Source organism: Filicampus tigris, chromosome 9, assembly GCF_054856515.1.
Source record: "Filicampus tigris isolate MCC_2025a chromosome 9, RoL_Ftig_1.0, whole genome shotgun sequence".
NCBI lineage: Eukaryota > Metazoa > Chordata > Actinopteri > Syngnathiformes > Syngnathidae > Filicampus > Filicampus tigris.
In genome coordinates this window covers 11,533,549-11,556,493 of record NC_141225.1, presented here as the reverse complement: position 1 = coordinate 11,556,493, position 22,945 = coordinate 11,533,549, and the positions used below count along the sequence as shown (strand labels likewise).

The following is a 22,945-nucleotide window of genomic DNA, read 5'->3' as shown; positions in this document are numbered from 1 at the left end:
AGTCGGGAAAAGCAAAACTAAGAAATCCTCAGTTTTTGAGTCCCTTTTTGTGGCGACGTGAGCTGAATTTATGCACAAGTCAGAACGCGCCATAATCAATCTCCAACCTATGCTAGCTTGGTGTTTAAGTCATAATTACAGTTTGTATTTGGATGAAAAACTTTCCAAGACCTACAATATAAAACAAACAAATGAAACATGAAAGTAGCGGTGTAACTATACTTGCCTTCTTTTTCTTTCTTCTTTTTTTGTGCCAACATATTTTTGCGCCGCTGCACAAACTAGAAGATTTCACTCCTTTTGGAACCTCGTATACCGAGGACCCCCTGTATTGTTTGTATTTGTAGAATACTTCTCTATGTCTGGCTGCAGAATGAATTTCTCTTTGCCACAGCCAGTCATGCACTCACCTTAAATTCACCTTGTTGAAAGATGAATCACTGCGCTCTTACTACCACAATCAGAAAAAAACATGACTTTAGAGACATGTGCTCCCAGCCACTCATGAGTTGTGTCTCTCATTTTCACCGTGACATATTGTCCACCTGCTACAATGCTGGCAGAAATGTAATAATCATGGGAAAGAGGAAAAAGAAGGCGCAATGTGCATGTACCCCAGTGTACCTTGGTGTTGGCAGGACTGTAAATGCTCTTTTGAGACGATTACCGGTAATTAAAAACCTCTTTTGACTGTTAGTACATTCCACTGTGTCAAATGAAATACTTTTTTCTATTTTTACTGTTTCTATGTTCATGAATTCAAAAGCAAAATATTTCATGAACATCAATAATATTTACAGTAACTTATTCCAAGTCTCAAGATAAATGTCAGTTTCATGCATTTTAATGCAATTTCATTCGCATATTTATGAAAGAGAAGCATAACACTTTTTGGAAAGTCTGTGACTAAGCTGTCAAATTTGTTGAAGCTTAAAACCCTACTAATTTCTAGGGGAAGACAACTTATTTTACACCCTCCTTTACCTCTACATCCATATTAACAGTATGCACTTTTTTCTGTCGTAAGCCAGCCTGCTATCGTGACTACTAAAAACACCCCAAATTTACGTTATTTCTGTGACTTTTAAATTAAATGCAACATGTAAAACACATGAACAGAAATGGACTTTTAGGAATACTTTGAATACTAATGAAGTATCTTTCACATTTTTGTGGTGGTGAGATTCAATTTAGAGGTTAGCACAATAATGTATTTATTTATTTAACAAAATAATAATTTTGTGACCCTTTTGTCTTATGTTTCATTATAAAGCGGTGCCTTGAGATTGTAGTCAACTCAACTTATAACTTGTTTGAGATATGAGCCATTCTCCAACCGATTTTTTGCTCTGACGTGAGTGCAGACTTGAGGTACGAGCACTGTATGGTGGCACTGAACGCAACTTAACACTACAATAATTAGAGGTTTGGCAAATAGTGAACAGTTCATAAAAAAAGAGGCTTTGATCTGTTTAATGCCACTACCAGTTGACATTTGCTGTCCAACTAAACCATTAAAAAAAGAGAATCATAGTCTGCTAATACTAACGTTAATTAGGATCCCCTTTAGCAATGGATTGGACACAAACGGTGCAGCAACAACATGTAGACAATAGGGCTGCACAATAATGGAATAAGCGATATGGGTATTGAATATTACAATATCGATTTTGTGATATTTACCTAAAGAAATTACATTTTTATTCTCTAATGAAAGAAATGTACTTTTTCATGTGGCAAAATAAACAGGCAACATGTAGTCTAAGTAATTGTAATAATTTAATAATAATAATAATAATAATATATATATATATATATATATATGCGTGGTCACGGAATGAATGAAGCTCGTATCTCAATGCACTGTATGATGAATTACATATATATATCTGCTTACCTGATCTAATGTTAGCCCCCCCCAACAAGCGAGGAAAAGAGCATGCTGGAGAACGTGTTAGGGAGCAGGTGGAGGGAAGGATATGGAGGTGGAAAACAAGATAAGTTCGATGAGAGAGGGAAAAATGTGACAGTGGAAACAAAGCTGTCAAATTACAAGGATGAGATAAAAAGATGAAGCATCTCTTCTAATTGCTCTCCTTGGACAACAACAACACACAGCTTGCTTGCAAATCTCTCATTATCTGCATGCGGGAAGAATAATCAAGACCGCCATCACTGAGATGCTCTCTAGGCATGCTTTTATTTCTTCACTAAAGCCCCGTCATTGGAAATGCTAACACACGCGTGCTCACTAAGCACGTGCGCCAGAGGGAATTTTCTGTCCAGTCTATGAGGTTGTGCGCATTGTCAGTTGGAACCATTGAAAGACAGGTTTCAAAAGACACTGTTTTTTCTGCTCTTGTCTAAGCAATGTACAGTGACGAATTTGCATGAGAAAGTACCCCCAGTCAAATGAGGCTGCAGTACGGCTGAAATGAGGGTGTAGTGTAAGTGTGATGTAATTTTTGATTGCTGGAATTTTCTTCCAAAAGCATGTCGCAGACACCTGGGAATTGGAGAGAGAAAAAAAATCTGATTTAATATTGTTTCCCCCCCACTAATAGTCGGCAATAGTGACATCTCATTAAAAATTGCTCTCACATTAATAAAGCATCTTGCTACACAGCTGCTCCACATCACGAGTCGTGAAACACCTCGTCTTTAGAATACTAGCATGGCTGCCGAAAATATACACAGAGGTGTTTGGAGCCTCACTGTGCCGCCGCTTAAATAATTCAAGCGACGTCCTCACCCCAGGGGAGCTCGCTGAGCCAACATGGCTGATTTGAAGCTAGCTGTACAAGTGTGGGCAATCAGGGCCCTTCGTCTTTTCACGCAAGCGCTTGTTGACATTAAAGGACACGCTTTGCAATCAACAGTGACCCTGCGATGCTGCCGTGATCACAGGGAATCAATTGTAACACGCACATGGCACTTTATAGACCAGCTGGAGCCCATTCAATCCATTTACTCCATCCATCAATTTACTTTTGCGTATTTGGGTGAATATTGCAGAGTATCATCATGATAATTTGTCAAATATAATACTATTACGATATCATGCAATACTTGATATACAGTCCCTAAACTACTCCCACAATCTCTCAGAGTATCTCTTAGAGAATCTCTCACTGTAACTTGCAATAACATTATATTTAGATACGTCAAGACGATACAGCGTTTACACAATAATCAATGTTTGGGGGTTAAAAATCATGTTATCTAGTAGTGGAGAGAAGCACAGAGTAACTTTTTTGTAAGCTACTTTTGTTTTCTCTACTTTGCTTTTGAATGTTGTTAACTGTTATGTTTGTAAATACTTGAAGGTGTTGTGTCTTTCTTGCGTGAAGCACATTGAGTTGCCTTGTGTATGAAATGTGCTATATAAATGATACTACTCTGCTTTCTTTAACAATATTGTACATTCTACCCATCAATGCACATTGAAGTCAATACGAGGCTATCACGAGACTGCATGCTAAATTTTAGCACAGAACATGCTCTAGTCTGTCAAAAGCGGTCACTTCTTCAAATCCATACATAGTTGCCATGTATTTTTGTTCTGTTCTTTCCTTCGTTACCCTGCATTGATTCGTCCGGCTAACATCGCACATCCTCCCATGGCTGTCTCAGACTCCTGGACTCCACCGATCGATATTTAAAATGGGGTTGCACCGAATGATCCTGAAAATTGAGTCAACAGAGCTCATCCAATCAATTTCACCAAGCACTGAGCTATAGACTAAATCAGCATATGCGTTTGATATAAAAGCTGCTCAAAGCATACTGAACATTATGTCAGCCTATCCTAGCTGACTTAAAGTTTCATCCTGGACTGGTGGCTAGCCAATCAGATGGCACATATTGAAAAACAAGCATTCACATTCGCATCTATCAACAATTTAGAGTCTTGAATGAATCTAATGTCCATGTTTCTGAAATGTGGGAGGAAGCCATAATATGTGGTAAATACTCACACAAGCACAGGAGGACATGTAGACTCCACAAAGAAAGTCCAAGAATCAAACCCCAAACCAGAGAAAAGTGGGGCAAACATGCTAACCAGTAACACTGTGCTGCCCACTGCAATTGCCAATTTCTACTGACTACTGGTTAAAAGCCTATAAATGGATTGAGCGAGCCCACGTCAACACATCAATTAATTTTCGATCAGGCCCTCTCAACAACAATGCTGCACTTAAACTCAATTAAATGCATGATTAGCTTCATGTCATGAAGTCAATTTTTTAATTCATGGGTGTTGTCAAGAAACTGGCCAACCCCCCCCCCAAAAAAATGAAAACGTTTGCTTGCTTGTCTGTTTATGATGTCAAAGAATGCAAGGCAAAGAAGATCTTTAAAAAAAATCTGTGCCATGACTTTTAGAAATACAATGCATTACTAGTACATTTTTATCGGTTTATTTCTTTTGTGGCAGTTCATTCATAACTGGACCAGAGGAGCAATCACATTCATTATCTACAGTGCCATCCATCCTCAAAGTTGCCGTTTAACAAGAAAATCAGTCATGTATATCTTTAGACTTGGTGATGCAGCATGTGACTCTTTACCCGAGGATATTTTGGTATCCCCTGTTCCAAGTAACTTTTGTATGTCTGTTGTGTGAGAACAGCTTTTAGTTAGGGAACCATGCAACATCTCTTTCGGAAAAGTTAATTATTGGTGTTTCCAAGCATTAATTCCCTGATCTGAGTATGTGTATTATATAACAATTGTATGTTTGTAGTCTCCAAGCGGATCATGTTGGAGATAAGTGTGACACCAGCTGCTATGTGAGCCATTTTGTGCATCTCGTTTCATTCAACTTCTACACTCAACATCAGTTTCAACTATTTGTGTGTATCAGCCTGTACTGTATGTTTGTCGTCAATAAGCGGCTCATATTTATTGAAAGTGTGACAGCAGCTTCCGTGAGAGTTGTGAGAAATTGTTCACAGCATTCCATGAGTCTGCTCCATGCAATCTTCTCCCACATTTCTTTTAAAAACATGGTACCCGGTTTTGAGCCCTGTGGGACGCTCCATGTGATAGGCTCTCTATCAATTACCACAAAGATAGAAATACTTTAGGGAAAGGTATATACCTACAATTCCAATGTCAGATGTTATATATTGATTTTTTACAACCTCCCTTGTCCTTGTGTTGTTTTTCAATCACAGATGGTGTCATCCTAATGAACCGCGCTAATGAGCAAGATGCCTCTCGGCTAGTTCCTAAGAGCTTTTATGGAGGGAAATGTTATGTACATTTTTAATTTAGGCAGATTGCCATGATTGTACATTAACTTGGTTTTTTTGAGGGGGGTTTCTTGTGCACGAGGCATATTGTGTTGAGACATATAGCCCACAAGAAAAGCATGGGTCGTAATGAGGCATTATGAATCCACACTGCATCAGGTGCATGAATAACAAAGGGGGGAGAAAAAAAGCTTTTCCACCAACTCGCTCATGGTTGCTTTATTTAGCCTCAGTTTGTTGGCTCCTGATGCACGTAATGAAAGCCATCTGCGATCTATTTTACGGCGCTGCGTAAAATAATAAAAACGTCCCGAGCAGCTTGGCCGGCAGCCTCATCATCATCCTCATCGATCTGCCTGCGTCTTCACTTGTAATCTGTTCCTACATCCGTCTTCAGTAAAGTGGCAGCCAAATACAGGCAGTCAGCTTCCAAGGACGCTGGACGCATTCATCATCAAGATCGCATGTGTCAATCAAATTGTGGCGATCGCACTGTCTGAGATATTATTTTCGTGGTGTGAAAAAGGGTTTGCCCCCTTTCTGGTGTCTTATTTCTTTTTTTCTGCCATCCTCAATTAAATTTAAATGTTAGTCAAAGACAACACGAGTAAACAAAAATTAATGTTTTTATTATTAAAGGAGGAAAAAAATCCAAACTACCTGGCCCAATGTGAAAAAGTGATTGCCTCCTAAATCTAATAACTGGATGGGCCAAAATGAAGTATTTCCTATAACTGGCAATGAGTCTTTCACATCTCTGTTGAGACATTTGGGCTTACTCGTCCTTGCAGAATCGCTTTAATACACCAACACCGGAGGGTTTTCGAGCATGAACGGCCTTTTTAAGGTTATGCCGCAGCATTTCCTTCATATTCAAGGCTGGACTTCAACTAAGCCACTCCAAAACCTCCATTTAGTTTTTTTTCAAGCCATTAGGAAGGTGACTTAAGTTTTTGATCGTGGTCATGACTCGTGATGCAGAACCCAAATGTTCTTAAGCTGGAGGTCACAAACTGAATGCCAAACATTCTCCCTCTGGATTTTCTGCCAAAGAGGAGAATTCATGGTTCCATCAATCACAACAACTCATTTAGGTCTTTGAGTAGCAATCAGCCCCTGAACATGACACTACTACTACCATGTTTGACTGTTGATATGATGTTGTTTTTTTTCTGAATTGCTGTGTTACTTTTACGTCACATTTAAAAAGACACATAGACACAATTTCAACATTTGTTTTGTCAGCCCAATATTCTCCCAAAAGTCTTGGGAATCATTGTGATGATATTTGCAAAAGATGAGCCTTTATGTTCTTTTTGGTCAGCAATGGTTTTTGCCTTGGAACTCTGACATGTATGCCATTTTGCATAACCTCTTCCTCATTGTTGAGTCATGAACACTGACCTTAACTGAGGTGAAGGAAGCCAGCAGTCCTTCAAATGTTGTCCAGGGTTCCTTTGTGAGCTCCTGGATGAGTTGTCACTGGTGCTCTTGGGGTCATTTCTGTAGCCTGGCATGCTTTCTTAATCAGTGGATAATGGCTCTCACGATGATTTGCTGGCATCCTAAAGTTTTAGGAATAACTGTAACATTTTCCAGAATAGATAATTATTTTGCAGAATTCCTCATCTGTTCTGGAATTTCTTTGGATCCTGGCATTTTGTTGCAGCTGATCTTTTGGACGACTTCATTTTGTCTGACAGGTTCTATTTAGGTCATTTCTTGACTGAACAGGGGAGTTTCCCTCATTTCAGGGTGGCTCGTTTTCACTTAACCTGCTTTGTGAAACGGACCCCAGTTCTGGAAGTAATTAGGCTTGGGTGTCAGTGAAAATTAATTGAAAAGCTAAATTAACAACAACAATGATTTAACAAGAGAGGCAAGTACTCTCTCACTTATGACAGAGAAAATGTGCCTATATAAAATGCCCAAGCTGGCCTCCATTTTCCCTGATTATTTCAATAGGAGTGTGTGATGTCCACTAGAGGGGAGTGTAGACAACTGATTTTGCTAATGAAGATGTGTCCCCTCTTTTCTCTTCCAGGGCCAAAGTATTTCGTGGAAAGAAGATTTTCGGGGAGTATGACATCAAAGTGGAGCAGGTATGATAGAAGAAGTAATACAACTTAGCAAAGTATAATGTTGCTCTGATGTCAGTCTTACCGCAATGCGTGTTAATAATTCAAGTGTTTTGTCTGCTGCCTCCCTCCAGGCCGAGTTCTCGGACATCAACCTCATCGCACATTCAAATGGAACTTGCACTGTGGACATGCAGGTCATCAGAGGCGGTGCTAAAGCGGCCAGGTGAATAGTGTACACACATCAAATCATGGTGATCTCAAATTTGCACGGATGAGATACTTTCCTCCCTTGGAATTCTGCTGGTGGTAAAGTAAACTTCGCTAACCAACACATGAAATGAGTCCTGGCTCAAGTCAGCTTCCCGTCAGGCTAACGGGGATGAGAACTTAGTAAGTACAAACATACCAAAATTAAAACATTCCATTTTCTCTCACCCTGACAAAATGGTCGCCAAAGTCCTTAACCAGGATCAGAAGAAAACGGGAATGACCTTGTGCTTGTTGGTCACATCTGATTAAAATGTAGGTCTGCCCTTTCCTTCTCGTGAGTAATGAAGAGATTAGGCTGCCCCGTTAATTGCTGTGTCCTCTCCAATGGAGCACTTGAGGTTCCTCGGAGTGTCTGATTAGTATTCCCGGTGCACAAACAGCTGGCGGTGGTCACACTGACTGAGACGTTTCTTCTCCTTGTCTTGCATTTTTAGCCACACTGCTCTTCTGAGCACTATATTTTTATTGGAGTTTTTTAAAAACATGCCTTCATTTGGTGCACGTATGTGGAGATAAATGAAGAAAGAACAAGAGAGCCGTGCACCGTCGAGATCGGCCTGCTGCTGAGCTTAGCTTCCATTATGATTGATTTAATTTCATTCTCCATGCAGACTGCTGAACGCCATGTTGGACAAAATGAGGCTCACCGGGCAAAAATTCTGAAATGTTTCTTAGGGATGGACATTTTATTTCCTTAATCTACTATCTGGGAGAAATGAAAAACAGAAAGGTAGTTTCTACATCTGCCACATCCCGCCCCCGGCATCATCTTATGTGACCCGTGAAGGCAATGTGTGTCGACTTCATGTTTCTTGCAAATTGTCTTGACTTTTAACATTGCTGAGACACGAGGTATTTCATATTTAGATTTTTTTGTTACCAATCCTACCCCTTAAAATATTTTGACAAATAATTGAACAAACAATTAACTGGCTTCTGATTTCAAAACTAGTTATCCATGAATTTGTTGTGCATACTGTATGTGGTAATATAAGGCGATCATACATTTCTATGTTCACAGTCATAACGGCCCTCCAAGGGAAACCATAACTACAATGTGCCGATGATCGGCCAGGCCGGTTATTGATCTGCGCCTAGGATTGTCATTCTAAACAAATGGGTGGTGTCAAATAACAAACGTTTGGAGTTTTTTCTTTTCATATCTTGTCTGTGAAGCATGGCACCTAAGTTTGAAGACTTGCCATAAAACACAACATAACTCTTGCCTATTTTTTTTTTTTTTTTCGTTTATCACATCTATTGCCACTGTATCTACAGTACTGTATTCACTTGTTTATTTCCTCCTCTGTTGCCCCATCAGGTCTTTTAGGCCAGACTTTGTCTTGGTGCGCCAACACGCCTTCAGCATGGCCCAGAACGAAGACTTTCGAAACCTAATCATTGGTCTGCAGTATGCCGGCATCCCCTCCGTCAACTCGCTGGACTCCATCTACAACCTGTGCGACAAACCCTGGGCTGTACGTCATTTTTTAATAGCCTTAATTTTGCACATTAGCGCAGAAATTGGCGTTTAATGGCGATAATAAAAGGAAACATACACTGATGTGAATTTTTTCTGTTGTGTGGAATTAGAGCAGTGTAATGTTCATATCAATAAAATTGTGCAATCAAGCCGCGATGCCTTGAAGCAGTGGAGACAGAATGGACTTGACTACTTGGCTGCAACAGGCAGAGGAGTGACTACTGTAGTTTGCTGCCTAAATGGGCTACTGCAGTGATTAAAACTTAAATTAAACAAGCAGAAAGGTAATGTGCGACTTTATAAGGACTTGAGCGCCTTTGTTCGCATCAGCGGTTAATCCAACGCAATTGCGGGCACAGTTAGCCTTGCTAGCTAGTTGTGCTCACTCCCCCAATAATACATTTCCTTTCATTTTCCCCGCTGGTATGGCCGCTTTAAAGTTGCGCTGGGAATTATAATAGGGCCCCGTATGTTCACATTTTCATTTGTATATTTGTCCACGTGATGGTGCTACGCTTCTCCATTCAAAGCATACAGAATATTTTCACACCTTTAAGTCTACACTACTTTATAAACTAGTACAGTAATAGTTAAAATCTCAAACAAAATGTGGATAGTTATTCATCATGTTCTTTTATTCTTGTCTTCATCTCCAGTTTTCCCAGTTGATCAACAATCAAAAGAGGCTGGGTGCCGACAAATTTCCTGTGATTGATCAGACCTTCTACCCCAACTACAAGGACATGGTGAGCATTTCTGCCTTTTTCTTTTAATATAAAAAAAAATTATTATTATTATTTTGCGTCCTTTTATTATATATGAAATGTTGTCGAGGTTTCTGAAGGGGGAAAAAAAAATCACCATTTGTAGTTCTTCCTGTGCTCCTGCTTTCAGTATCCTACACCGACAGAAACATTTTAGCTTTACATTTTTTTTTAACCATTTGGAGAAAGAACTGTGTTGGACAAGATTCCATTTAAACATTTTATATACAGTCTTTTTTTGGTACATGGAAATACAAAAAAAAAAAAAAAACAGCACTATTTAGACATAAACAGACATAAATAAAAATCCGCAACAATTTCTTCAGTATAAAACGTGCATTGTTTCATGACACTTCACTGACACCATACAATGTATTATTATTATGTGTTAATTTTTAATGCATACCAAACAAATCATGCAACAATAATATATATTTGTAAAATAAGCTTACTGTGCTGTAATACTTGATTGGTGGCTTAGGCGTGATAGTTATTGAGCCATAATGTATTTTTGATTGAACCAATAACGAGATTAGGCAATTTACAATATGTGTGGAAAATGTTATCTTTAAATAGTAAACATTATGAAATGAAAATGCTGAAACAAGTCGAATCAGTAGCATCTATCTGTATACATATGCTATAAAAGTAAATGTCTTTAGCTTCTAAAATTGTAATGCTCAATGAAGTACAATATTTACAATCACCGGAATTGTTGTCATACATAATTTCTATGTTTTGATTTTCTATCTATATACACAATCAATTTTCATTTGCATGGTGCAGTTAAATTGTAACTGTAATTGATATGAGTCTGGAACTAATTGTGGCCCACTTGCAATTTTTCTCCATATCAGTTCAGTGTCTGACGTTTTTATGAGTAATAACTATGTTGCCAAACTGAATGTGTTAACTGTCAGCCTTATGCAAATGATGATAGGATGACTCACTCTGAGGTAAATTATTTGCATGTGATTTTCAGCGGCTGTTCCATCAGCGACTCTTAATCTTAACTTGCGAAAAAATGACTTTTAAATAGCTCTGGGAGTGCAGTACTGTTTAGTGCTCTTAACTGACAAGAAGTGTTTAAAATACTATTCAAAATTTTATAGGGAGCTTGTGCAATTAAGCCAGGAGACGGCTGATGTTAACTTTTCACTCAGCACTTGAGCAGCAGCTTTCTGGACCATCTGAAGAGACTTTAGAGACTGCAGCAGCCTGCCAAAGCGAGTGACAATAATCCAGCCTAGAGGTCATAAAAGTATGTAATGATTTTTCTGCAACGGGAAATTTCAATTGTGCAACGTTGGCTGCTTAGAATAATTTTCAGAAAAGGACTTTAAGAATGCTGGTCTTTTTGAGACTTGTAGCTGCCTGAACATTGAGTTTCAAAAATCCAACCTAGAAGTCACACAAACATTCTTTGTTTTTGTGGAATAGGAAATCTAAATTTGCAATGTGCAGTCGCTGCTCATTTCTTCCTTTTTTTTTTTTAATCAGCGTGGTGTAACATTATTTTTAGAGGACGACTTTTAAAATCTCTGGGAGCATAGTGCTTAGTTGACCGCAAGCTCTGACCAGATTTTGGGATGACAAGAAGCATTTTAGATTCTATTCTAAAATGGGATCTCTTCTCCTTGTTGTATTCAGTACTCAAATAGCATCACCCGTAACCAGTTGGTCTAACTATAGGGAGTTAAAACAGTATGAACAAAACCAAGCAGATTTATAAGGCAAGGTATCACCTGCTTTGACAATTTTGAGCTGCTGTATTAGCATTTTACTCGCTACTCCAAATTGGTGTAGTTAAGATAATACAGAACGGATGAGATCTCTTCTTGTTCTAATTGGCACAGCATTCTTAACCAGCTGGTCTTTAGAGACTGATGATGAAGCATTCATGCAATCCATCACAAAAGCGAGCACATTGCTGAGGCAATTTTGACAGGAAGAACGGGATCTCTTCTTGTTTTAATCAATACTCAAGCAGCAGCGTTCTTTTTTTTAGAGACTTTGGCTGACTCTAGAAGGTCAATACAATCCATGACAGAAGCAAGCACATTTCTAAGGCAATTTTGATTTTGTCATTGTCACTGGCAGAACAATTGTTTTAGCAGCGGGCATTGCGTAATTTGTAGGAAACGACTTTTTAAGGTTCTGGGAACGTAGCGCTTTAGTAGTATCACCAGCTTTGACATTTTAAGCTAATAGAGGAGATGACGCATTTTAGATTCTGTTCTAAATTAGTGTAGTTAAGCTAATACAGGAGGAATGTGATATCTTCTTTTTGTAATCAGCACTCAAGCAGCACAATTCCTAAGCAGCTGGTCATTAGAGACATTTTTTTTTTTTTGTCAAAGCCTGAGCATGGAGAGTGAAAAAAAATTCAGCCTAGAGATCACAAAGCATCCACTTGTTTTTCTGCGTCAGGAAATTTCAATATTGCGATATTAAGCAAGTGAAGCAATGCTGTTCTCTTAGTTAACGTATACATCCTGGTCAACGGTAACGCCAAGCTTTCCTAGTGCCTCTACACATTTTTAAAACAGCTCTGTAAAAAATATTCAATAAAACTTTAATTAGCTTTGCCGCGGCATCCATCTGGCAGCGCGAGCTCTTTCAGAAATGATATCAGCCCAACTGACATGAACCTTGTTGCTATGTTACGCATAAGCATCCATATTTGAGCTACACAAGCCAAAGCAGGACATTCCTCTGACTGGAGGCATCACAGGAGTCAGATGGAGATGGAATCTTGAGCCGCTCAGGGGTCAGTCATGTCCAGGAAGTCTTTCTCGGGGGCGTGGCCGCCCCTGTACCAGCCGCAGGTCGTGTCAGAGCGACGGATGCATGCGTACTGCCGCGCCTGCTCACCGTTAAGGCTGTTATCCAGCAGCCAGTCCGTCCACAAGCATTCGTGTTCTCCCGTGGATGCGCACGGCACCGTGTAGCACACGTTGATCTGCCGAGAAAAAGGCAGATGTGGTAGACATTAGTGGTAGCTCTCTCCAGTGGTTTACATCCTACTTTGTATTTGGCAGACAGAACTTTTTGTGTAAGCCTTGGTTGCTCTGAGTCCTGCTGTGCCTTACTGTTGTATGGTGTTCCACATGATTCAATTTTGGGGCCCCAGCTGTTTTCATTGTGTTGCCTTCCCCTGGGTTCCATCTTAATAAAACATGGTATTTCCTTGCACTGCTATGCATGTGACAGTCAGATCTATGTCCCGCTGACCAAAAAGGACGTTTTCTCATTAAGGCCACTTTTATCCTGTATGAAGGAAATCAAGGCCTGGATGGCACTGAATTTCTTGAATTTCAGTGAAAAGAAAACAGAAGGTATGGTGTTTGGTCCTACTGGTCCTACATCGTTCCCTGGCACCTTATCTAAAGCTAACAGTCTAAAACTTGGGTTTTAAATTGGACAGTGATTTTAAATTGGACCGGAAAATTGGTGCTATTGTAACAGTAATCCATGCATTTATTACATCTCAGATGGATTACTGTAATGCACTTTATTTTGGAGTCAGACAGTCCTCCCTCAAGCGTCTCCAAGTGGCCCAAAATGATGCTTTAAATCTTTAAATTGTCCTGCCCCACTTAACCTCTCTGAGCTCTTCCACCCCTACGCACCTGCCTGGTGCCTCAGGTCAGCGGAATAGACGCTGCCTGGAGGTACCAAGGACTAAACGGAGGCTCACAGGGCATCGAGCCTTTTTCATTGCCAGTCCGTCCTTTTGGAATGACCTCCTGTTAAACGTTAGGCAAGCCCCCTCACTGTCCATCTTTCAAACTTGTCTTAAAACACATATTGCTTTGACTTAACATGAGACTCAGCATTGTTTTAGTGTTTTATTTTTGTGTTTATTTGTGCAGTTCAATCAGCCTGTATTAAACCTTTGACCATGGGCAAATAAAACTCAGAGGTATTCAATAATTAATAACTATGGTGTTGGTGTTATATACAAGTATTGAGAAAACAACTTTTCAGTCATAGTTTGTCTTCCAAAGACAGATATGAATATTCATGCAAAAAGAATGAAAAATCCTGACTCACTCTGCATTCGCAGCCCATCTGGTATCTGTAGTTGAGATTTTTCCTTTGTGAGAGTGATAAATTGTCCCAGGACTCCACCAGGTCACACTGGCCGATGGAAAGCCGCCCGTCGCTCCACATACTTCCTGTTAACAGCATAGCAAAACAGAATTGTCTGTGTTTTCCTAAAACTGATGCGATTATTTCACATTAGGCACAATAACAACTGGTTAAGAGCAAGAGAAGTCTTTATGTGTCCTAAGTATATTTTTGACGCTGATTTCAATAATGTCTTTACTTTTTTCTAGTACATCAGGTTATAGAGTTATTTTAATTTTTCAATTTTAATTTTTAAAGTTGACATATAAAAGCACGCGAGATACAATATTACCAGACGTACTTTATAGCTATGACGTTTCTGAGAAAAAAAATCCACCTGTTGCTGAACCTAACCCTTAACTCCTCATTACTATACATATTACTATATTACATACATACATTTATATTATTGTTGTTCTATTATTATTAGGAAAACCTGATAAAAAAAAAAGTGTGGGCAGATTTGGAACAAAAGTTTGCTTGGATCTCTGATTTAACTTTTGGACCAGTGTAATCAGCAAGGTTCGTACCTGAGAGCAGGTACCCCGCTTTGTTGTTGGAGTCTAATTTAACTCCACACAGCGAGGAGAAGACTGGAGTGTACACATACTGGATATCCTTGGCCTTGTCGAACCCTTTGAACATCTGCACATTTGGAGAAGACACAAGAGACGGTCATGGTGGTTGTGCAGGATGCAGTACGCATATTATTGGACTTTGTGTGGGTGCGCTAGTAAAAGAGGATTGAGATGTAGTAGCAATATTAACTAGCTGTTCTTTTTTTTTTTTTTTTTTTTTTTGCAGCAGCCTAACAATAGAATTATTATAATCTAGCCACAAGCATGTACTTTTTCGAAGCAATTTTGATTTCTCAATGTTCAGAGGCGGTTCAGCGGTTGTTTTAGCAGCGAGTGTAGCATAAATAAATGATTCAGCCCCTGAAGCCAGTTTGAATTGGCAACATTAAGTTTGTTATTCATGTGTGTGGACCCACAAAAAAGTCGAGAGAAACCATGCTCCTCGAGAAGACACGGAAAGTCCTCCATTTTGGCCGTAAGTGGCCGTTTACCTCAGGGTCATTTTTCCCATTTCCGGGAGGTCCTTTCAAAGTGAACTTGAAATTTTATCCAATTGCTAATAAATTGGAACCACTTGTACTTGACAGATAGCCGACACTAAATTTGGGGCAAAATACATTTTCCTTATCGTGCGTGGGTGGAGCATGGTGGCAAAGATCGGTAAGTCACCATAAAGCACGACCTAGCCCCACACTCTTGTGTGTACCATCTATCCAACTTTTGGAGTAACGGGCATACTGTCGTGTAGGGTAGGTTCATTGTCACACTCCATTGTGTTTTATATTCAGATAGACTTTTCTAGTCTATTTTGACAGGGTATGCCACAATGGACCAATAAATCTACAAATCTGATGTGCTCTCTGTAGGTTTATACATTCCTATAAAGCAGGTATCTCCACATAAGCATGGACTAGTCTGCGGCACATCTCACCTTGATCATCTTTATTTCATACTGGATCATCTTCATGTAGGGGGAGGAGCTGTTGCTAGGCGACACAATCTTCTCCCCGGCGATCTTTGCCCTAATCACTGTCAGGAAAAAGGGTGACTGGACTTAGAATAGGGCATAAAAATAAAAGTGTTATTTACATGCACACAAACCCCCCCCCATCACTAGTCCTCTCACTAACATAGCTTCAAAGCTTCTTCCTTGTCACAAAACAACACCTCTAATTGGTGTGCTGGTAATAGGAAGGTCTCGGCATGTACTGTGAAATTGCTTCATCCAACAGCAAAGAGATGCGCCCGAGAAGGACTGATTGCTCTGTATTAAAAAAATATATATATCAATACATATCCCCCAGCTGGGCAGATGGTCCATAAAGAATCGGTGTACATCTATAACACTGCAATATAAATCTTTTACTGGTTACTGGTAATAAAACTAACTCAGACTGTAATAGAAAATAAACTGAAGCAGCAAAATGAAAAATGTCAGAAACAGTCTCAGCTCCTAGCCAAAAACAGTTTGTTTGTTTTTTGGGTGACTGTGTGCTTCCATGCATCATCAGTCATGTTTATACTTTTTAAATACAAATTGATCATATTTAAATAATGTAATCTCGTTAACATACTAAAGCTTAATCTTTCTTGATGCTATGCTGCGGGCGGTGAAGACATTTTATGACTGCCACCTAAATAGGCTGTCACAAATATTAACACAGGACCTAAACAGGAACATTTGGTGAATTAGTTTGGGAATACAAAATTTGACTTAACCAAACCAAATCCACCCAAAATTAAACATTTGAAAATGGGACTTTTTAAATCGATATGGTTACCCTTCCCATCTAAATGCTAATATGATAATGCTCTCTACTGGCCTGGCATGTCTATCACAGCTTTTAACAGTTACTTTTAAAGGACACAATTTTGACAATGAGAGGAAGAGACAAAAAAGAAAAGAAAAACGTTGATTTTTGAAGTTTAGTTTTCCACTTTAGTATTTATGTTTTGGTGAGGTGTGAACACTGCGATTATACTCGGGTGCGTACCAAATCAACTGGTCCAAGACCACCTAGAACACAGGTGTCATGCTCCGGTCCTGGAGGGCCGCTTTTCTGCATGTTTTCCAAATCTCCCTGCTGCAACACACCTGTTTGAAATGATCAGGATAGGATCAGTCTCCTTCAGAGCTTGCTGATGAGCTGATGATTTGAATCAGGCATGTTGCAGCAAGGTGAGATGGAAAACATGCAGGAAAGCGGCCCTTGAGGACCTGAGTTTGACACCTATGACCTAGAAGATCTACAAACTAACTCTGGTGTGGTTCGGTTGTAGCAAGAAGGTTAATCCAATGAACAACTCAGTGAACGAATGAGCAAAATAACGGGAACATAACTGGACCTCCAGTTAAACTAACAAACATTTGTCGTCTACAAAATCATCGGGCAATTATCGACAATCTTAACAACTAAAACAAAGCTTCAGAAATGGTTAATAGGGAAGTTTTGTTGCTCTGACCGTACATACACATAACAAATTTAATTCCTGGTAGCATATTTAAACGTTCATCTTTTTATTTTTATGACACCAACAATTAAAAATTGCCATCCAAACTATCTGGTGCCTTTCTGATTTAATCCCGCGGTGCAGCAAACTCAAAGAATGTGAAGTAACGGTGCCCTCTATTACTTGCTGTCCTATATGCCTTCATACAAGTTTGGTTCGTTGCTTGATATCTGAACGGTCGGACAAATAATAAATAATATGCGACAGTCATAATTTAATGGCACCTCTTCAACCATAGTATAGTATCACTGAAAAATGATGACCGCTCTGCTCTCTTATCCACCCTTCCAATAGAACCTTAAAATAGTCTTTGGCAAATTAACTGGCCTACTTTAATTTTCTACTGTGAGTGCAATAATGGCTTGATGCCACCTGTTAATGGTAAGTAATACACCCTGGCGTCGCATTGCTGTGTGTACAGATCAAATGGTTGGCAGTCTGAGCTTTGGCTGCAGCCAAATGTAGAGGAGCTATAAAGATTCTTCAAGCAATTTGACAATAAAACAGAACTGTAAAGTGCTTTCCCATCAGCGTAAATGACTGGATTCATTACGTGGAGGCCTCCCATACATATAACGTAAAAAAAAAAGAATTGGATCTCTTTCGGGGAAGATTTGCTTTTGGATATCTAATGGACCTTTAACAGACAGACATTATACATTTCAGAAGAAGCTAATGTTAAAAAAAAGAAAACATTTGCAGTTATAAAATCAATGGGAGGATAATAGAGTTTACATCTGGACAGCAACCAGCAGAGGGCACCATTAATTCAGTTTGCTGCCTCAACGGGCTGCCTGACAGGAAGTAAACAGGCAGAAATTCCATGTGGACCACTCTAAACTAATTGCGTTTGAGTGTTAGCATCTTGTTTTCAGGTCAGAGTAGTTTGCTGCATAAACGGTCTGCCACACAGAGTAAAACGGGAACCAAATGGGCAGAAGTTTGCGGTGGGATCATTGTAAATAAAGTCTGAGAATTGGCGTCAGATTTGCTGCCTAAACGCGCTGCCACAGAGTTTAAGCGGAAAGTAAACAGGCCGAAGTTCGGTGTGGGACCATTGCAAACAAATTGTTTACTCACTCATTAACTCATTCACTGCCAGACATTTTCAGAGCATCTTTTAGCCTAACGTTTGAAAAAAATGTAAAAAAATATATAAATAAATTCCTGGGATTGAATGGCCAGATTTGCTGCCTAAACGCGCTGCCACAGAGTTTAAGCGGAAAGTAAACAGGCCGAAGTTCGGTGTGGGACCATTGTAAACAAATTGTTTACTCACTCATTAACTCATTCACTGCCAGACATTTTCAGAGCCTCTTTTAGCCTAATGTTTGAAAAAAAATGTAAAAAAAAAAATATTAATAAATTCCTGGGATTGAATGGCTGGTCTGTGAAATATGTCAATGGCAGTGCAGTGAATGAGTTAAAACTTTGTGCGGGACTGTTTTAAACCAATAAAATTCTCCCCATTTTTTTTTTTTACGTGTGCATGAGCCTCACAACAACATAATATTGCAAACTTAAACCATGAGAACTGATGTAGTAAAAAACGTCCCTCGGCCCAGATGAATCGGCACCCTTGTCATCCTCACAAAGCTGCACTGTCAGTGGTCTTTCACACTGATATTGTTAGTATGCAGACCATTGGGCCCAGCCTATAGACATGGAAATGAAGTGGAAGGAAGGGGAGAGCGATGGAGTAAGCTGGCTTGGCCTCCGTCCAGCACACACACACACACTAACACACACATGGACATAGCTTGGGAATCTTTCAAGGTTTGTACAGATGGGATATTAGTCAGATGTTCGGCTTTATTCAAAAGTCGCACGGACTCTCACGACACTGCCAGGTCAACCAAAGGCCGCCACCAGTCGACACGTATAAAACAACCAGGACAGTGGAACCACTAAGTAAATGTGTTTCCCTAAATTGTTGTGCGTGCTTTGACAAATGACTTGGCAACTTGACAAAACCTTGGAGGCACATTTAAATGATTTACCTCAAGCCCCGAAGAGTTGAGTATAACCTGTATCCTTGTTTAAGGAGAATATTTAAATTCAGAGCAGCAGATTATTGCTGAACGTTCATTCCGATGTAATGGAAGTATCAGGGTCTTTAGACCACACACATCTGTATTTATCAGGAGCATAAATTAGCCTTAAGATGTAATTGGAGAATTTTGAGATATACCCTTGAGTTGCTTGAAATGTCATTACAGTTGGTAAAACCAATTTTCTGTTTATTTCCCAATGAAGAACAAACAAAAGATTTATCTTAGGTTGAGGCACTGAGAAATTTGATTTAGCAGTAAGATATAAACTCCCATGCATAACTATTAGCACCCCTGGTTAAGATATGTTCTTTAGATTCTACTACATTCAGTTTTTGTCTAAATAATATAGGACCATCCATTTAAAATAAATTCAACCTTTAATTGACAATGCATTCATTCAGTGGGGAAAATATCCCACATAAAAAAATAATTCTTCATTCTGTATCTATTGCACCATTTCTACAATTTTAACTATGAGAGTAACTTCTGCAATAAATAAAAATATATTTTAATGTTTTTAATACATCTAAACCAGGGATGCCAATAATTATGGAGGGCACTGTATTTTTTTTCTTCATAAACGAGCTACTGCACGGATTAAATCAGTAAGCAAAGAGACTCAAGTTGTGAGCATTTCATCTCGTAAAGTTTTAGCACCGTTGATCAGCATTTTTAGCAGTATTCATACTTTAAATAATGGGTATACTGTACATCCAAATGAGAGCTATCATCAATTGATTGGTGAAATTTTGTTGATCATATCGAATTAAATCGACTAACAGATTCCAAAATGAATTCAGGCAACACTAATTTAGACTGCCTAAATGAGTTGTTAATATTAATATTGCTACCCATGTTTTTACTTCTGACTACATTATCTGCATGTTTATTTAAGTGTACAAAAATGTTCATCGTTTTATTAATGACTAGATAAATAAAACCTGCCTATGACCTTCTGTCGGATTCAAGCTTACTTAATCACCTTATTTGAATCTTAATGAAAATTCATAATTTCATATATGCTGTAAAAGTCCAATGCCTACATCATCTTTGATTGTGCACAAAAAGTGTTATGTGAAATAGGCTGCACCACGTCCATTCCAAATCAGTTTTTATCTATCGTCATCTTCGTCAAGCACGGTGGCTACAAACAGGAAGTGATTGTCTCTGCCATCTTCCTATCCACCCACAGTGCAATTCCTCGTTATATAAAGAGGCCATGTGATCAAGCTCTTCTTTAGTTGCATCTATATTCTTTGACTTCCATCAATCACAAAGGAAGCATTTCAACCATCCTTAAAAAAATTAAGTCTTCTCTTTCTCCCTCTCTTCCACGCTCTCATAACCTAGATCCAATTCGAGCCTGTGTGCAGGTTTTTAAAAGCAGCTCTCAGCCTCAATTTTGCAACACATTCTGACCCTTTGACAGATACTTGAACATTCTGGTGAAGCCAAGTACTCAGTGGTGTTGGTTTTGGCTTGTGCTGAGACAAAAACAAAACAAAAAAAAAAGGACGAAAGAAAGTAAAAAGGAGGATTATGAAAGCCAGGCACCGGCACAAGCAGAAGTAGGGCAAACTATCTGCTGTTTTTATAGGATTTATACTTATTTGACAACTATTTGGTCACATGTTTGTGGTCCTAGGAATACTGTTCACAAAAACTGTTGTAACGTTTTGTAATCACTCCATTATTACACTCACATGAGACAACTTTTATGTTAACTGGTGGAAGATGTATTAAGTGGAAAAAGACAAAGTTGTGTTTTTTTATGTAAGCCTCCTGTTGTTTTTCTACATTATTTGTAATGTTTTTCCAGTCAATGTAACCTAATCGTTAAAAAAAATACAATAATGCAGGGCAAATTATGTTTTAAAAAAATAAATGAGCAAAATAACATCAGATACACATTCACCAAATATACTTTATATGCACTTTAATGCAACATTTGGCTAGTTTATTTTGGTTTTATGTTTTAATCAGAGCAAGCAAGTAAGTTGTTATAAGATTTTAAGATTAGTAACCCTCTCAGTAGCCTTACTGATTGTGTTTTGCTTCCCTAATTGGACTCAGAAGACAACTCATCAGTAAACGGTCTGAGGTCTGAGGAGTGTTTTTCCACTTTTCTGCCGGAGCAGTAGCAAATGGTCTCCAACTCACCCGTCTCGGCGCTGCAGAAGAGCTGCTGTGGGTGAGCTGGGTGGCAGCTGCATGCGTCCGCAACCGTGCCTGCTCCCAGCAAGAGGAGCACCCAGAGCCCCAGACACACACTCCTCTCGTGGGACACGGCCATGATGAGACTCCCGCTGGCTCCCACGGCTTAAACAAACCCTGTGCAATCCCGTCAAGTTCCCTTGAAGGAAATTCAGACTTTGAAGAGAAGAGTCGAAGTAAAAAGATGAGCTCCAGTGGGCCTCGACCCCAAGTGCCAGCAGCTGTGGAGGGAAATGATTTCAGAAGAAGAAGCTGCCACCCCCTCCCTCGCCCTCTTTCTCTCTCTCGCGCGCGCTCTCTTGAGACGACGACGCACGGACAAACTTACAATAGTTGGATCGCCTGGCACGCTGGTCTTGAATGCTGAGAGGGTCGCGCACAGGGAGCCTCTTATGCACTCGACAAGTTAGGCACAGCCTCCTCACACCCAGCGGAGAAAAACAACTATCCTTTCCCCACTCTCGTTTTGATGTCCTACCGCCTTCTTGCTTCTCAGCTGGCGTCCGTAGGCGTGTTAATTGCCGCCGAAAACGGACTGATTTGTTGCAGCTAAAACTGTCATGCCCTAAGCGTGTGCAATTCAAAAAGCAATAATTAAATAGATAGAGATGGAGAGAGAAACATGGGAGGAAAAAAACTACTTTGCAATCCAAATCATAACACATCACGTGTCAAACATGGTGGAAGCAGTGTTATGACATGTGTTGGACGATGGGTGAATGGTCGGAATTAAGGTGTAAATTCTTTCAGAAGATCCAAACCATACCACAAACAGTCAAACAATAAGAAGTAAATGAATATTTTTTGAAGGCAAAGGATTGTATATTGTATTGTACATTCCTCTGTGGCCAAGTAAATCAATCAATATTGATCCGAACCCAATAGATATTTTATTTTTATTTTATTTTATTTTTTATTTTTACTCATTCGAGACAAAGGTGATGGCAGTAAAACCCCCAAAAAAGCATTTTTAGGGGCAAAACATAGCATGTTCAACCCAACAGAGCATACATTTCACTTACACTAGGCAAAGGCAGCAAGAGCCACAAACAAGCAATAAGAGAAGATGTTTTTCTTTTATTTTTTTTAATGGCAAAGTCAGTGCCCTGATCCCAAGCCAATAGAGGACGGTTATTCACTTAATGAAGCCAAAGGTCTACAAGAGCCAAGTACATTTTTTTGGGAGGAAAGCACCTGGAATATTATTTAATCCAACTCTGCTCCTCGAGGGCCACTATCCCGCATGTTTTAGATGTTTGCCTTCTCCAACACACCTGATTCAAATGGTCAGGATCGGCATCGGGGTCTTGCAAAGCTCGCTGATGAGCTGAACATTTCAATCAGGTGTGTTGGTGGGGGGACACATCTAAAACAGGCAGAATAATGGCCCTCGACGATTGGAGTTTGAAACCTTTTCACGAGAGACTCTTTAAATTACATAAGACAAAGGTAAAGGCAGCAACAACCACAAACAAGCACTGTGGACCTTTTGAAGGAAAACCATCAAATATTCTGTTGCCAAGTTAGTCACCCGATCGCAACCCAATAGAGCATGTGTTTCTCTTAAATGAGACAAAAGTGAAGGTAGCAAGCCTGAC

The 22,945-nt window shown here is 39.4% G+C and overlaps 2 protein-coding genes across 3 annotated transcripts in view; one reads left to right on the top strand and one right to left on the bottom strand.

Moving 5' to 3' along the window:
• syn2b (synapsin IIb) overlaps window positions 1-22,945 on the top strand; it is a 60,274-nt gene that overhangs the window by 25,918 nt on the left and 11,411 nt on the right. Inside the window, exons 2-5 of the mRNA XM_086040213.1 lie at window positions 7,303-7,360; window positions 7,471-7,562; window positions 8,931-9,087; window positions 9,749-9,838. Coding sequence (XP_085896339.1) covers window positions 7,303-7,360; window positions 7,471-7,562; window positions 8,931-9,087; window positions 9,749-9,838 — 397 coding nt within the window. The remainder of the gene's footprint in view (window positions 1-7,302; window positions 7,361-7,470; window positions 7,563-8,930; window positions 9,088-9,748; window positions 9,839-22,945) is intronic.
• On the bottom strand, window positions 9,705-21,847 carry LOC147141938 (metalloproteinase inhibitor 4-like). 2 transcript variants are annotated; one of them, XM_086040216.1, is made up of 7 exons: window positions 21,676-21,847; window positions 21,294-21,568; window positions 15,500-15,597; window positions 14,521-14,635; window positions 13,913-14,037; window positions 12,731-12,818; window positions 9,705-12,669 (listed from the first exon to the last, which is right to left on the bottom strand). In XM_086040216.1, the coding sequence occupies exons 2-7, from the start codon at window positions 21,424-21,426 to the stop codon at window positions 12,632-12,634; spliced, it is 597 nt and encodes a 198-aa protein (XP_085896342.1). In that variant the 5' UTR covers window positions 21,427-21,568; window positions 21,676-21,847; the 3' UTR covers window positions 9,705-12,631. The 2 variants fall into 2 exon arrangements, with proteins under 2 accessions (XP_085896342.1, XP_085896341.1); XM_086040215.1 differs by having other exon boundaries at window positions 9,705-12,818; window positions 21,676-21,843.

Coding starts and splice junctions, on each gene's coding strand:
- LOC147141938 (XM_086040215.1), bottom strand. CDS start 21,426: ATGGCCGTGTCCCACGAGAGGAGTGTGTGTCTGGGGCTCTGGGTGCTC. Junction 14,038..14,520: donor AGCGGGGTACCTGCTCTCAG/GTACGAACCTTG, acceptor TGCTGTTAACAG/GAAGTATGTGGAGCGACGGG. Junction 12,819..13,912: donor AGATGGGCTGCGAATGCAGA/GTGAGTCAGGAT, acceptor TTTTCTCGGCAG/ATCAACGTGTGCTACACGGT.